The following is a 15,151-nucleotide window of genomic DNA, read 5'->3' as shown; positions in this document are numbered from 1 at the left end:
TCTCAGCCACATCTCAGCCTCTCTTGGGACTAGATTAAAATGTCCTTTTCCCCTCACAAATATAAAACAAAAGCTCTTCAATGACTGAAGGGGCACAGATGTGGGGTAGAGATGGGGGGCTGATGATATAACCAGCAGCCAGCTGGGGGGGAGGGGGAGAAATGCCTAATATGTTAAAAATACGTTCAAAATCTTTTTCAAAGGGTCATTAAGTCCATTAAATATAATTTATACCAATAATAATAGTTAAAAGTGTAGTGAATGCTTCTACAAGGCAGGCATCTTCACATTTCATCCACAAAACAGCCCCACGAAATAGGTATTACCATGATTTCCAATTTACATACATACTTTTTTAAAAGTGGAAAACAGAAAGATCAATTAAACTCTCCATGGTCACAAAGCCAACAAGTTGGCTCCCAAATCTCTTGGGCAGCGGATTTCCAAAACCCACTTGTAAAGAGCCACAAAAAGATCTAGCCCAATTCTTGGCACTTTAGTACTGGTATTGGTTAATAAGTAACAGTCCCCATCCTCTCTTTGGGACCCAGTATGAATGAATCTAAACAGTGTCTTACATAAGGGAAAATGACTGCGCACTGGAACTCTCGTTGGATAAATACTGTCTCTCCACCTGCCTCACCTGACATCTCAGTCAAACCCAAGGCAGGCTCTCAGAAAGAGGCACAAAGGTTGCCACCCTGTTGGTTCCGAGTCCCTAGGAGGCAGGAATGCAAATAGACTTTGCAAATAGACAAAGTAGAGTATTGCTTTGGATCGAAAATGTTTGCTCAAGCTGACTCCCAGATTCCCTGAGCCTAAGAGAACAAACACAGCCCTTCCCAGGGCCTTCCGGAAATCCCAGGCGCTCGGGTTCATTCTGGTAAACAACACTCCGTCCTGGCTCCTTCCCGAGCACGCCACAGCGGGGATGGGAAGGTCGGCCGCAACTGGGCAGTGAACTGAAGTACACACGTCCGCCTGCCTAGTGGCCTTGACAGGTCGGGATGACACCTCTAGGAAGGAAGTACGGGAGGCGGGGCCCAGTTCCCGCAGGCTGAGTGAGAGGGAAGCCTTTTCCTTCCTCCCCCTCCTTCCGGGGATGCGGAGCCCCCGCGGGAATCGCAGAAAAGGGCCATTGCCACTTTAAATGACTCAGGAAGTGAAAGGAGGCCGCCTGACAGGGAACGGGAAAGTGGAACCGGGGCGGCGTGGGGGCCGCGGCGCCGCGGTCTCGCCGGGGCAGCTAGAGGCCGAGCTGGAGAGTGCTGCGTGGGGGGCAACGGGGGCGTGGGGCCGCCGCGCCGGAAGTGCCCGGGCCGCTCGAGGAAGCTCAGCTGGAGCCGAGCTTTCCGCCGGCTGGAAGGCCTTCTGCTCGTTGGCCGAGCGGGGGCTGCCGGGAGCGGGCGGCAGCGGCGTCGCGGACCCAGGCCCGCTCGGAGACACCACACGGCCAAGCGGGCGGCGACTCCCTGGGACGGGACTCGGGGTGGGAGGAGGGCGTGAGGTGGCCGCGTAGACCAGGCGGCGAGCTCCGAGGCGCCCCGGCCTGGGCCTCGTCCCCGCACCCACATGGCCTCCGGAGGGGGCGCGGCCTTGGAGGAGCTGCCGCACGACGGCACGTGTGACCAGTGCGAGCCGGACGAGGCTCCCGGGGCCGAGGAGGTGTGCGGAGAATGCGGCTTCTGCTACTGCCGCCGCCACGCAGAGGGACACAGGCAGAAGTTCCCCGGGCACCGCCTGGCCGAGTACGTCCACGGCGCCGCCCAGGCCTGGGCCCCCCGAGCCCAAGACGACGGCGAGGCGAAGGCAGGCATGGAGGCCGAGGCGGGCAATGAGAGAGACAGACAGAGCCTAGAGAGGGAGGCGGGGGAGCAGAGCGAGTCGGAGGAAGACAGTGAGTCCGAAGAAGAGAGCGAGACAGAAGAAGAGACTGAGGAGGAGAGCGACGACGAGAGCGAAGAGGACAGCGAGGAAGAAATGGAGGATGAACAAGAGAGCGAGGCAGAGGAAGACAACCACGATGAGGGCGACTCTGAGGCTGAGGGAGAAACAGAGGCAGAGAGCGAATTCGACCCGGAAATAGAAATGGAAGCGGAGAGAGTGGCCAAGAGGAAGTGTCCGGACCATGGGCTCGATCTGAGCACCTATTGCCAGGAAGACAAGCAGCTCATCTGTGTCCTGTGCCCAGTCATTGGGGCTCACCAGGGCCACCAACTCTCCACCCTAGACGAAGCCTTCGAAGAACTACGAGTAAGTATGGGGCATTCAGAACATAGGCCTGGAGGTCAGGACACCCGGGTTGCCACTCACGTGGTGTGGTGGTGGCCACATTGACTTTCACCATGTCCCTCAAGAGCTAGCCGAGTCAGCTTGTTGAGACCAGTGCGCATTCGCCTTTCTGGTTGAACTTCTCAGCCCGGTGCAAGTTCTGAACTCCAACCCGGAAAAACGCGTGTACACACAGTCTAGTGTAGAGTTTCCGGAGAATTGCCAGCCTCAGGTCTCTGCATCCCCTCAGGTCTCAGCATTTCTAGGAATTTCGGCCCCACTGAAGCCGAGTCCCGCAGCACCGCCCTTGTTCAGACTAGTGCCTTGACTTAGGGCTCTTGATAAGGCGACTTCTTGGCGTCTTGAAAACATGGGAGACCATGATTTCACCAAATACATCCACGCAGGTCAAGATTCCCCAAGGTTTGGGCTTTGATCATGACTTCAGGTGTGCCCTGGCTTCCTTTAAGATTCTTTGTCTTCAATACTTGTTTGGAAGGGAGGGTGAGAGGGTCGAGGCACGATTGGGAGGGGAGTGGGGTTCCCCAGTGCTCCCATCTTTTGTAAGACGGCCTTGCTGGTCCCCTAGGACAGTGTTTGGGAAGTACATAGTAGACATTAATAAATATTTGTTGAATGAATGAGTTTGCAAATGGCTTGCCTTTTATTTAAATTGTGGATGTATACGATCAGTGAGAGACACTGCTGGCATTAACCAGGGAGGAATGGTTGAGTGGAGTGGTCAGTTTATTAAGTGATGGGTTCATCAGTGAATCTTATTATCTTGGGAGACCTATGGATTCCATAAGGAGCCTTGCAGTTGCTGGAACTGAGATAACAAATACTTTGATAATGAAAATCCCTGTATTAAGATTTTTCCTTTTTAAAAAATAAAATACACAAAGTGTGTAAAAGTATGTGCATAGTCTAAAAAGTAATTATAAAGCAAATACTGATGTAACCTCCACTCAGATTAGGAAGTAGGACATTAGCACTATTAAAGCTCCATGCCCTTTTCCAGTGGCAATCGTCTCCCTTCCCCTGAAGTAACAATTATCCTGACTTTTGTAGTAATAATTTCCTTCCTTGTCTTTATACTTTTACCACATATGTATGCTTTCCTAAACTTATTTGAACTTGGGACAATTCGTATATTGTTAACATGCATTCTTTGGGGTTTTGCTTCACTTTTTAAAACATCTTATTTGTAAGATTCATCTGGTAGGTGGCTGTGGTTTTGTTCATTTTCATTGTTGTATGGAATTTCATTTTATGAATATGCCACAAGTTACCTATTCTGTCAATAATGAATATTTTATTCTCAGATTCTGGAGTGTCTGGCCATTATTTTAAAACATTGGTATAAGTATTCTTGTTCATGTCTCCCAGTGCACATCTACATGCATTTCACTGAAATATAAACCTAGGAGTGCAATTTTGGGGTCTTAGATGCTGCCAGCTATTTTCCAAAGTGGTTGTACCAATTTGCATTGCTGTAAAGAGTGTTTGAGAGATCTCGTTCTGTATCTTCAACATATTTGCTATTACAGAATTTTAAATTTTTATCAATCTTGTGAATAATGATATTTTCTTGTGGTTTAAATTTGCAGAGCTCTGGTTACTGATGACTTTGAGTATCTTGCATTTCTTCTTTTGAAGTGCCCATTCAGGTGTTTTGCTCACTATTCTTTTGGGTTGTCTATCTTTTTCTCATTAATTTATAGGAGTTTTTATACATATGTTCCTGACTTTGTTGTTTATATGGGTTGAAACTATCTTCTGTATTTTTCTCTTTTTAAAAATTTGTGCCTTGAATAAAGTTCTTCATTTTAATGTAGCAGAATCTATCAAGAATTTTCTTTATTGTTAGTACTTTTTGTGTCTTATTTAACTTAGTATTGATTTTTGTGTAGTTGAGGTAGGGACTTAATTTTATTTTTTCCCCCCATATAGCCAGCTAGTTGCCACCTGTCATTTATCAAGTGTCCTATGTATGTGAATGTGTTTCTTGGTTTTTTTCATTCTGTCCTATCGATCTGTCAGTATTTCCCTGTGTGAACAACACATTTTTCTCAGTTTCCATAGCTTTGTAAGATGTCTTAATGTGGTTGAGGAAGTTCTTCCACTTTGCTTTTCCAGGAGAGTGTCTCAGCCAGTCTTGACCATTTACATTTCTCAGACTCATACTATTAAGTTATATAAAGTAAGCCTGCAAGACATTTTATGTATTGTATTGAATTTATAAACCAGTATATGAAGAAATAATATCGTTGCAACATGAAGTTTTCTGATCCATTTATTTAGGTCTTTTTTGCCTTACAATGAAGTTTTATAATGTTTTTCTGAAAGACCTTGTCCATCATTTTGAAATTTATTACTGAATACTTAAGTTTTATAGTATTGTAAAAACGGCTTTTAATTTTTGTTTTCTAATTAATTATATATTTAGGAATATGATTAATGTATATTATTTTCTAAATTCCCTTACATATTCTAATAATCTGTAGGTTCATTCTACATACATGATCATATTATCTGCAAAGAGGAACAATTTTTATTTCTTTGCAATCTTTATCACTTTTTTTTTTTTTAATTGCCTTACTGCCTCAGATGGGACCTCAAGTATAATGTTTAATAGAAGTAATAGTGGGTAGTCTGGCCTCATCCCTAATTGAGGGATCATTTGCAGCATTTCACAAATAATGTGATAGTAGTTTATTTTTTTAAGATATATCTTATCTGATTAAGAAAATCCTCTTCTAAGTCCTAGTTTATCAAAGAGTTTTTCTTAATATTGAATGGATACTAAATTTTATCAAATACCTTTTCTGTATCAGGGTGTTTATGTGATTTTACTCTTACTATGTTAATGTGATTAATTACATTAATTGATTTACTTTTTAAATTAAATTTAAAAATCAAAACTATGTTCACATTTCTCAAAATCCTCTCTTTCACCTTTACCCTTTTCACCTGGTTTTTTGTTTATCCTTCAGGTGCTTCCTTTAGCAAATACAGGCATGTTCATATGTGTGGTCTTCTTTCCATTCCTTTGTGTCATTATTATTATATTGTACAGTTAAAGCAACCTTGTGTTTCTAGGATAAACCCAACTTGGTCATGATACAGTATCCTCATATTTTTTAATTTGGTTTATTATGTAGGTTTTTAATTTATGTTTATAGGAGAAGTTAGCTCATAAATTCCTTTCTTGTACTGTTCTCATGAGATTTTGCTATCAAGGTTATGTTGACTTCATAGTATGAGTTAAGTTGTTTGCTTCTCATGTATTTTCTTTTTCTTTCTGTTTTAATGCTCTGAAAGTGTTTGTATGAAATTGGAATATTTCTTCCTAGAGTGATTTAGCACTGACCATGAAAGCCTTCTGGACTTGAGAAGAGAGGGGCGGGGGAGGGGGAGAGAGGGAAGGAAAGAGGGCAGGAGAGAATTTTATTTGTTTTGTATAGTATTTTTGGCTATGATTCAATTTAATGATTATGGTTCTATCCAAATTGTCTATTTTCCATAAGTCAATTTTTTTAAGTTATTTTCCCAGAAGTTTGTTTATTTTGCCTACCTTTTCAAATGTAGTATAAATTTGTGAATCATATCATCTTAATATCCTTTGTTCATATGGCAGCTGTCCTCTTTACTCCTTTATGAAGAGTAAGCATGTTCACTTATAATCTGTTTCTGATAATTCCAGTATGTGAAGGCTTTGTGGATCTCTCTCCGCTATTGTTTTTGATGGTATTTTTCATGTTTCTTCCTTTTGTTCCTTATGTTTGGCTACATAGCATCCCATTGCCTTTAAAAAATTATTTGTGGGGATTTCCCAAGTCTTGGCATAAAACTGTATTCTTCGAAAGAGGACTTGAGTTTGCCTCTGCTAAGGCCTGAAAGTACAACTTGTTTAGAACCTCTTTAAATTAATTAAATTGTTTGAGACTAAATTTTCACAAGTTTATAACCTCTTAAAGAATTTTCTTTCATCTCAGCCTAAGCCACCCCTTTCAACCCATTTTGTTCAGCTCCAAGGCAACACTTCCCACAGTCCCCTTTGAAGGGTGAGGTAGTGACAAGTTTACTTCAGTTTGCCTTTATTCTGGGATTTTACTCTCTGGCAGCAGTGGGAATATCACGAGTCTGTTTGGAAAGGTTCTCCTTTAAATGTCCCACCCTGTGCATGCCATAGGCTTTGCTTTCTATTGCCTTCTTCTCTCCTGCCTCCTCGTTTCTGACTTCTAATCAAATAAACGCACAGCCCAGTTTCTTTCAGTTCGTAAGTGTCCTAAGTTCAAAAGCTGCTTAATGTATTTTACTTATCTTAATATTGGAACAGTATTACTAAATAAACTGTAGACTTAACTAGAATTTCACCAATTTTTCCTCTAATGACTTCTGTACTAGGAGCCTATGACCACATTACATTTTCTAATTTATGATGACCTTGATAGTTTTGAGGAGTGCTAGTCAGGTGTTTTGTAGAATGTCTCTCAGTTTGTATTTGGCTGATGTTTTTCTCATGATGAAACTGGAATTAATGGGTTTTGGGGCAATATAAATTCTCTTTTGTTCATTGCCTTTTTAAATTAGCAGTATATCTTAGAAATAACTGCACAGGTGTATTTGTTTATTTTTAAATTTATTTTATAGCTGCAAGTACTCCATTATGTGTCATTCATTGAATTCTAAATTTATGATATTGTGTTTTCAACTCTAGAATGTCTGTTTGTTACTTTTTAAAGATCTGTTTCTATGAATATTTTGGGGTCTGATTCTTGATTATATGTCACATTTTCATGTTTTTTTTTTTTATATCATAATCTTTCATCCTACTAGGTATTTGTTTAAAAGAACTATAGACACTAGAATAATATATTTCTCCCTCAGAAAGGGCATGCCATTTGCTCTGTGAGGTAGCTAGGATGAGAGGCTGAAATTTTTGGTCCAGTGATGATTTGAGCTTAGCCAGAGCTTGGTTGCAGCTTTAATAACTTTCAGTTCGCCTTTGGTTTCAGATGTTTTGAGGACAGTGTGCATTTGCTTATTGGCAAGAGAGAAAGTCTCTTGAAATATTAAAAGTCGCTCATCATGATGATGATGAGAGCAGAGGACCTTTGTTATACTGCATTCATTCACTCAGCGAGTACTTACTGTGCATCCGCCAAGGGCCAGTACCTTCTAAGCACTGGGGATAGAGCAGCGAGCAAAATGGATAAAGTCCTGCCTGTTCACTGATGTACTTGTCTTGTTTCTTCCTTTGCATCTGACTCAAGACTGAGAAGTCAGAGATTGATCTGTGTCAGTGCACAGTGTGCCTCCTGCTTGAAGTTAGGTCATTCTGGGATGACCAGCTCAGTTTTATCCTCCTATTCCTGTTGGTTGTTTTAATATCCAGAGTCAGGGGCTAAACTTATGTGGCAGGAAGGATGCTCATGGATCTCTCAGAAGAGGGGACGGATAGAGACAAAGAATGGGTAGAACAAAAACATTAGTCTTATGCCCTGGCTGCTGTGGCTCAGTGGACTGCGCGTCGGCCTGCGAGCCAAGTGTCGCTGGTTCGATTCCCAGTCAGGGCACATGACTAGGTGCATGTCAGGTCCCCAGTTGGGGGCGCAAGTGAGAGGCAACCACACAGTGATGTTTCTCTCCCTCTCTTCCTCCTTTCCCCTCTCTCTAAAAATAAATAAACAAGCAAATAAATAATTAAAAAAAAATAGTCTTGATATGTGGGGTAGAGATGAGAATGGGGTGAGAAACACAGAACTATGGCCCTGGGAGACTTAAATCCTTTGTGCATTTTTGTTTTGGGGGTTGTGTGTATCACTATGATAGGGATCAAGTCAACATGGTATTTGGGAAAAAATCAATATTGATGCCCTTTTCAGATGCCAAAAATGAATCAAGAATGAAATAAATAAATACAAGCAGCCTTGGCCAGTGTGCCTCAGTTGTTTGGAGTGTTGTCCTGTAAATCAGAAGGTTGTGAATTCGATTCCTGGTCAGGGCATATACTCAGGTTGCAGGTTTGATCCCCGGTCAGGACACATAAGAGAAAGCAACCAATTTGTGTTTTTCTCTCACATCGATATTTCACTTTCTCTCTCTCCCTCCTCCCTTCCTTTCTCTCCTTCTAAAAGCAATGAAAATAAATAAATAAATAAATAAAATGAAACAAACAAAAGTCTCCAAATATATTAAAGGCTCAATCCATAATTTATGGCAATTAACCATATGGGCAATGACCCTGATGTACTAATAATATGCTAGATATTCTTGTTGAACATTTAATTATAAAACTCACTTCAGATGTGTTTAGCTAGTTCTTTTAATCAAGTGACAGAGTAGTCTGCTTTTAACTTAAATAGAATATTAGAGAAAAACATTCATTGTAATATATTCAAAATATAGCCTATAATTAACCTTAGTGTCAATGACTGGTATTTTTTTAATTGATTTTATTTATCTGAATAATTTTTTAGTACTTATGGTGAGCTTTGTGACCTATTGAGAAGAATAACAAGTGGTTCCTGACATCAGGAAGCTTGTAGTCTAATAGGAAAGATAGGAGAGATACAAACAGTATGTTATAGGGGCTCAGAGAAAAGAGAAATTAATTTCTGTTGGATGCGTGGAATCAGGAAAGATTCTTGGAAGTGATGGTGTTAGAGGTGGGCCTTCATAGATGGATAGGATTTTATTAGGTAGATACAGTCTGTTAGGTAACCTTCCTCTGTCTTCCCATAACAACAGCTTATGTACGTTTGTTGTAGCACTAAATACAGTGTACTATCAATGTTATTTCTTTCAATGTCTGTGTCCTGCATGGGTTATAAACTCTTCTAGGGTTAGTGCTCTGTGTTATTCATCTTTATGTTTCCAGCACCTATCACAGGGTCTGTTGGATAATAGATATACATGAAATATTTGGTATATTTATGATATGAAGTATATATAATCTATCTAGTTCCAGGGCATCAATGAAGAACTGAAAGAGATAATATTGCATAGTGATTTAGCATATCAATGTTTACATTAAGTTCACCTGCTTCTAAAATAATGAAATAATTTGGAAAAATCCAAAATAGCAGCAACTCAAACAAGGTATGTGTTTATTTCTCTCTCTGTAAAAGGAGTTTGGGTTTAGGCGATCTAAGGCTGGTATGGCGGAACCATAAGATTATCAAGAATCTAGGCTCTTTCCAGCTCTACTCTGCCATCCTCAGGGTGTAAAGCTTGTCATGGACCAAGACAATTATTGGAGGTCCAGCCAGCACATTTGAGTTCAGGATAGCCAGCATAGGAAATGAAGAAGGGGACACCCCTCTATTTTAAGAGAACCCTCCAGAACTTGCACACATTGCTGCTTGTTTCATTGGCCAGAATTAAGTATCATGGCCTTATCTAGTTGCAAGGGGAGCTGGGAAATAGTCTTTTCTCCAGGCCACAGTGTATCTAGCTAGATGCTGGGGTCTGTTACTAAGGAAAAATGGGAAAATGAATATGAATGACCAGGCAATGTTGCTTTACTTGGCTGCTTTGCAGTCTGTGGGTTTGAGTCCTGGCACTGCTACTCATTAGCTGGGTCATTTTGATCAATTTACTCAGCCTCTCTGAGTTTTGGTTTCCTCATCTGTAATGTGGGTTTAATAATTGTTTCTCCTCATTGGGTTATGGTAGGGAACAAACAAGATCATATATGTAGAGAGCACAATGCCTAGGCTATAATAAGCCCCCAGCAATTGGTTGCTTATTCTTATTACTGTTATAGAGCCATCTGAGGTTTTATTCTGAGTTCACTGCCAGAACAGTTAGTCTGGCAGCAGTAGAAGTTCTGGATACCAAGTTTCTTTGGGTGAAAACTGTTCAGCCCCCTCTCCTTCTGCTCCTTCTGCTCCTTCTGGCTTCTCTACTTTGGTGGGTAGATAGGCTGGTGAAAAGCTTGTCTTCAGAGAAGAGGCTCTTGTATATTTTAGTGTCCTGCTGGTGGCTTATGTACTAGCTAACCAAAACACAGCTGATAGGCCTAATTTTAGGTTCACAAGTCTTGCTGGTTGTCCTCTTTAAATTCTGTTTTACATTCTGAACTGTTGGAATTTTTTATAGAAGCAGAGGGGGAGGCAGTGGCAATATTCCCTTTACTTTCTGATTAGAAAATTGCCTTTATTTTCTTTGCAGTAATGCAATCATGGGAGAAATGTTATAGGCATCCCTACTGTTCTTTCTGTACTTTGGGTCTCTGTGAACCCTGGCAGGGTATAACTTGTGTTGAATAGTAGACTCTGACTTTATGTGTGTGAAGAATGAAAATGCTAAACCTTCAACTGCAGTTATAAAACTAAGAGTCAGGAAACTCTTGTCTGCTGTTGAATATTGAGGTTCTTTCCAGAGATGAGAAGACTAATAATAACAGTTATTGAGTGGTTTTAGGTCAAGTGCTTTCATTTATTTTTTCAAATGATCTCACTACAACTCCTACAATCAGCTGTGTTATTATGATTATCATTTTACGGATGAGGAAACTGATACCCAAACTGATTGAGATTTGCGGATGGTCACTTAGCTAATAAGTAGAAGGACTAAGATATGAATCTAAGTCTGATCCCAAAGTACATGTTTTTTTCATCATCCCATTTTGCTTTTATTCTTAATTATTTCTACTTACATTTAACCTCTCTAAATTATACATATTCTCCTGATGTTTACTATCTGTGTGATGGTATTTTTAAAAATATTTTATTTTTATATATATGTGTGTGTGTGTGTGTGTATAAATTGTTCCATTACAGTTGTCCCATTTTTCCCCTGTTGCTCTCCCCTGTCCCACCCACCTCCCCTTCTCCCACAGTCAATCCCTGCCCTGTTGTTCACTTCTATGGGTCATTTATACTAGTTTCTTAACTAGCCCCTTCCCCTTCTCTCCCCAGGTCTCCCCCTCTCCCCTTCCCTCTGGTTGCTGTCAGTCTATTTCCTGTATCCATGCCTCTGGTTCTATTTTGCTCATTTTTTTGTTCATTAGTTTCCTGTATTAGGTGAGATCATATGGTATTTGTCTTTCGCCGCCTGGCTTATTTCGCTAAGCATAAAACTCTGCAGTTCCATCCATGTTATCGCGAAAGATAGGAGTTCCTTCTTTCTTTCTGCTGTGTAGTATTCCATTGTGTAAATGTACCTCAGTTTTTTGATCTACTCATCCACTGATGGGCACTTAGGTGGTTTCCAGCACTCAGCTATTGTAAATAATGCTGCTGTGAATATAGGGGTGCATAGGTTCTTTTGAATTGGTGTTTCAGGATTCTTTGGGTATAATCCCAGCAGTGGAATCACTGGATCAAAAGGCAGTTCTATTTTTAGTTTTTTGAGGAAATTCCATACTGTTTTCCACAGTGGCTGCACCAGTCTGCAATCTTGAGAACGAAGAACAAAGTAGGAGGAATCGCAATATCTGGTATCAAACTATATTACAAAGCCACTGTGATTTTATTTATTTTTAGAGAGAAGGGAAGGGAAGGAGAAAGGGAGAGAAACATCCATCAGTTGCCTCTCGTACATGCTCCAACCGGGGACCAAACCCACAAGCTAGGCACAGGCCCTAACTGGTAATCGAACTGGCGACCTTTCACTTTGTAGGAGGATGTCCAGCCAAGTGAGCCACACTAGTCAGGGCCGTATGAAGGTATTTAATAGATACATTCTGAATATTCTAAAACTTTTCCTTCTATCTAAAGTTTTATTCCTGAATGTTTTACAGAGTATTTTGATTAGTAACATTGTTTTGTTAATTTTTTCCATTCAGCACTTCTCTAGCTCAGTCCTTGATACTTAGTAGTCAATCAGTACGTGTTATTCAATTAATAACAACGATGATAACTATAATTTATTGACAATTTATTATGTGCCAGGTTCTGTAATGTAAACTTTCTACAGAGTATCTCATTAAATTTTTACAATTCTTTGAGGTAGATTATTTATTAAGACATTTTTATATATTATTTGAGATTGGTGTCATAATTGTTTTTACTCTGATCTGTTCATTCAGTTAGATGAAGTATTTTGGGCAGTAGGAAATTTAACAATGAACAATTCCAAGTTCGTGGTCTCATGGAGCTTATATTGTATCAACAAAATAGACGTAACTCACTAAAACAGTAAATAGTATTACAAATAAGAATGGGTAAGTACTATGAAAGCATTTGAGATCTTGCTTCCTGGCCATTGTCATCAGTTTGGCTCAAATAAACTCTTTTAAAAAAGTCTCAAAAAAAAAAAAAAAAAAAAAACCCCTAAGGATAAGTACTAGGAATAACAAACTAGATTAGGGAGAAAGAGAGTGACTGGGATGGGGAAATGAGAGGGAGGCTCTTTAAGGATCTGAGAAGGACTTTTTTGAGGAAGTGACCTGGGTACAGTTAGAGCCGATGTGGGGAAGATCTGAGGGTATAGTGGTCCCAGTGGAGGAAATAGTACAGAAGCTCTCAGATGGGACAAACTTATTAAGGGATGAAAACAATGGCTGGAGGAGGAATAGAGGAGGTCAGATTACCAAGTAAGCCATAATAAGGATTTGGGATTTTATTTTCAGTAGCCATAGACTATTGAAGCACCAGAATGAGTGATCAGATATATGTTCTTAAAGTTTCACTCTGATTCCTTTGTGGAGAATGGACTGTCGGGTAGCAAGAGTGGGAGCAGTATTGCTGCTTGGACTGGGTAGTGGAGATGGTGAAGAGTAATTGGATATGGCATATGTTTTAGAGTTAGGTCTAAAAGCAGTTGGGAATGAATTTTCTCAGGCCCAAAAATTATTTTGGATCTGAGCAATTATAAAAGATGGTTGCCTAACACATGAGTGGATTTGAAGTTAGAAAATCAAATAATGTGAAGAAGATGGTAAAGAATTTTTCTACATGGCATGGTGATACTAAAATTTTGTTATGTTTCCTTTTGACAAGGCTTTGCTTTCTGATTTGATTCCTTAGGAGGACTTCTTATATGTTATGTGTCATTATCCTTTTCCACTGTTTCTCCCAAACAAAACCTGTTTGTGAAAATGACTGAAAGTTGGGTTGATTCTTTTTTTAAGCATGGTACCAAAAAACAAAACAGGCAGCCAATATTCTTTCTCAACTCAGCATCTTCTGATTCTTTGTAGTATAGAATTCAATACTTAAGAGCCATTTGAGGATATTTAAATGACTTACATTTACATTTCTACTGACGCATGACTCTTCTTTTGATGCCCAGCTGACTGGCTCCCATGAAAGTACAGAGACTGGTTGTCAAAAAATACTTCTTGTTCTGATGCCACTTTTACCTACCATATTCCACCTTTGTTTCTTCCTCTTGCCCATTTTCAAAGGGTGTTTACATTAGAATGAGCTATTTCTGTGTTCTGGGGTGAATGGATGGACATGTGTTTATGAAGTATTTTGAACCTCTATGAAGAAAGACATCTCAACTTTCTCGGTGTTCATACAAGGACCCTTAGAGGCTTAAAAGAAGAAAGAAAGAAGGAAAGAGAGAGAGAGAAAAGAAAAAAGAAGAAAAAGAATGAAAGAAAAAGAGAAAGAAGAAAGAAAAGAAAGAGAGGGAGGAAGGAAGGAAGGAGGGGAGGGAGGGAGGGAGGAAGAAGGAAGGAAAGGAGGGAGGAAGGGAGGGAGGGAGAGAGGAAGGGAAGGAGGAAGGGAGGGAGGAAGGAAGGAAGAAAGAGAGACTCGCCTTTCAGAGAGTCTTGCTTCCAGAGGTAGCAACTTCAAATGTCTATAAGGACGACGAGAGACGTAATATAAATGAGAGAAGCAAGCCAGAGTAACTATGGCAAACTGGCGAGAGCCTTTTTTGCATGCATGAAGTGGGTAGTTGCTATTCAGCTTCAGCTAATTGCTGTGATATGGGAATGGGAACCCAGTACAATCATACCTTCATATTTTCAAATGAAGCTAGAAATTTATTATTGTTCTGTCTGTCATATTTCCTGATTTTTAAATTAGCAACTAATTTAAAAATTTCCAGTATGCTGTGTGGGACATTCTAAAGGCCTAAAAAGTTCTACAGGCTATATATGTGTAAGTTCTGATTTTTCCCATTTTCTTCATTTACAGATTGAGAAACAGAAACCCAGAGATACAAAATGACTCATCCAAGCTCACACAGGCAATTAGTGGAGGAACTAGAAATAGAACCCCTGTCTCCTTTTTCTTTGTGCAATGCTCTTTATACTATAAGGAAGTTGAACTTTTGGGGGGACTTTGAGGAAATTTAAATTTCTTTCCCTAGAAAAGTTCATGTACATTTCATATTTTGCATATGGTTTTAGGGATTTCAAACTGCCTGAAATCCATACATGAACACCAGGTAAAGAACTCTCTCATCTACCTGCTGGTTAATATGTTTGCAGTTCAAAGGGAACAGTGTCCAGTATTTATACTTGGGCAAATTCATGGAGAAAAGCACTTGAAGAAGCCCTGGGTCTTTCCTCCCTTTCTCCCTCCCTTCCCTTTGTATGCTAAAACTTAGACAGTACACATAGATAAGTCTTAGGATTCTTCCTACTACTATTCCTGATACCGGTCCTTCAAATCATTATTTTCTAGTCTTTCATGTACATATAAATCACCCATAGAAAATAACAGTTTTGTGGTTTTATAAAAAAGTAAGTGATACTTATAGTATGTATCCTTTTGCAAGTTTAATTCAGCATTATGTCTTATATCCAGGTACATACAGATCTACGTTATGCCTTTGATTTGCTATATCATGTTTCATAGTTTGCTAATTCTGGAACTTATTTAGCCACCCACTATTGATGGATGCTTAGGATGTTTCCAGTTTTTCAGTATTACAAAGAGTGCAGCAATAAATATTTTTGTGCATGCCT

At 40.1% G+C, this 15,151-nt stretch overlaps 1 protein-coding gene across 1 annotated transcript in view; it reads left to right on the top strand.

The window, feature by feature from the left end:
* The first annotated feature begins 1,324 nt into the window (after positions 1–1,324).
* TRIM44 (TRIM family member 44) overlaps positions 1,325–15,151 on the top strand; it is a 109,800-nt gene continuing 95,973 nt past the window's right edge. The window contains exon 1 of the mRNA XM_090262620.1: positions 1,325–2,253. Within this exon, the coding sequence (XP_090118746.1) occupies positions 1,573–2,253 (681 nt within the window). The 5' untranslated portion in view covers positions 1,325–1,572. The remainder of the gene's footprint in view (positions 2,254–15,151) is intronic.

This window comes from Furipterus horrens, unplaced genomic scaffold (genome assembly GCF_987537825.1).
Source record: "Furipterus horrens unplaced genomic scaffold, mFurHor1.1.pri manual_scaffold_2, whole genome shotgun sequence".
Taxonomy (NCBI): domain Eukaryota; kingdom Metazoa; phylum Chordata; class Mammalia; order Chiroptera; family Furipteridae; genus Furipterus; species Furipterus horrens.
The sequence above is the reverse complement of the archived record's forward strand: the minus strand, read 5'-3'. Positions and strand labels throughout refer to the sequence as shown.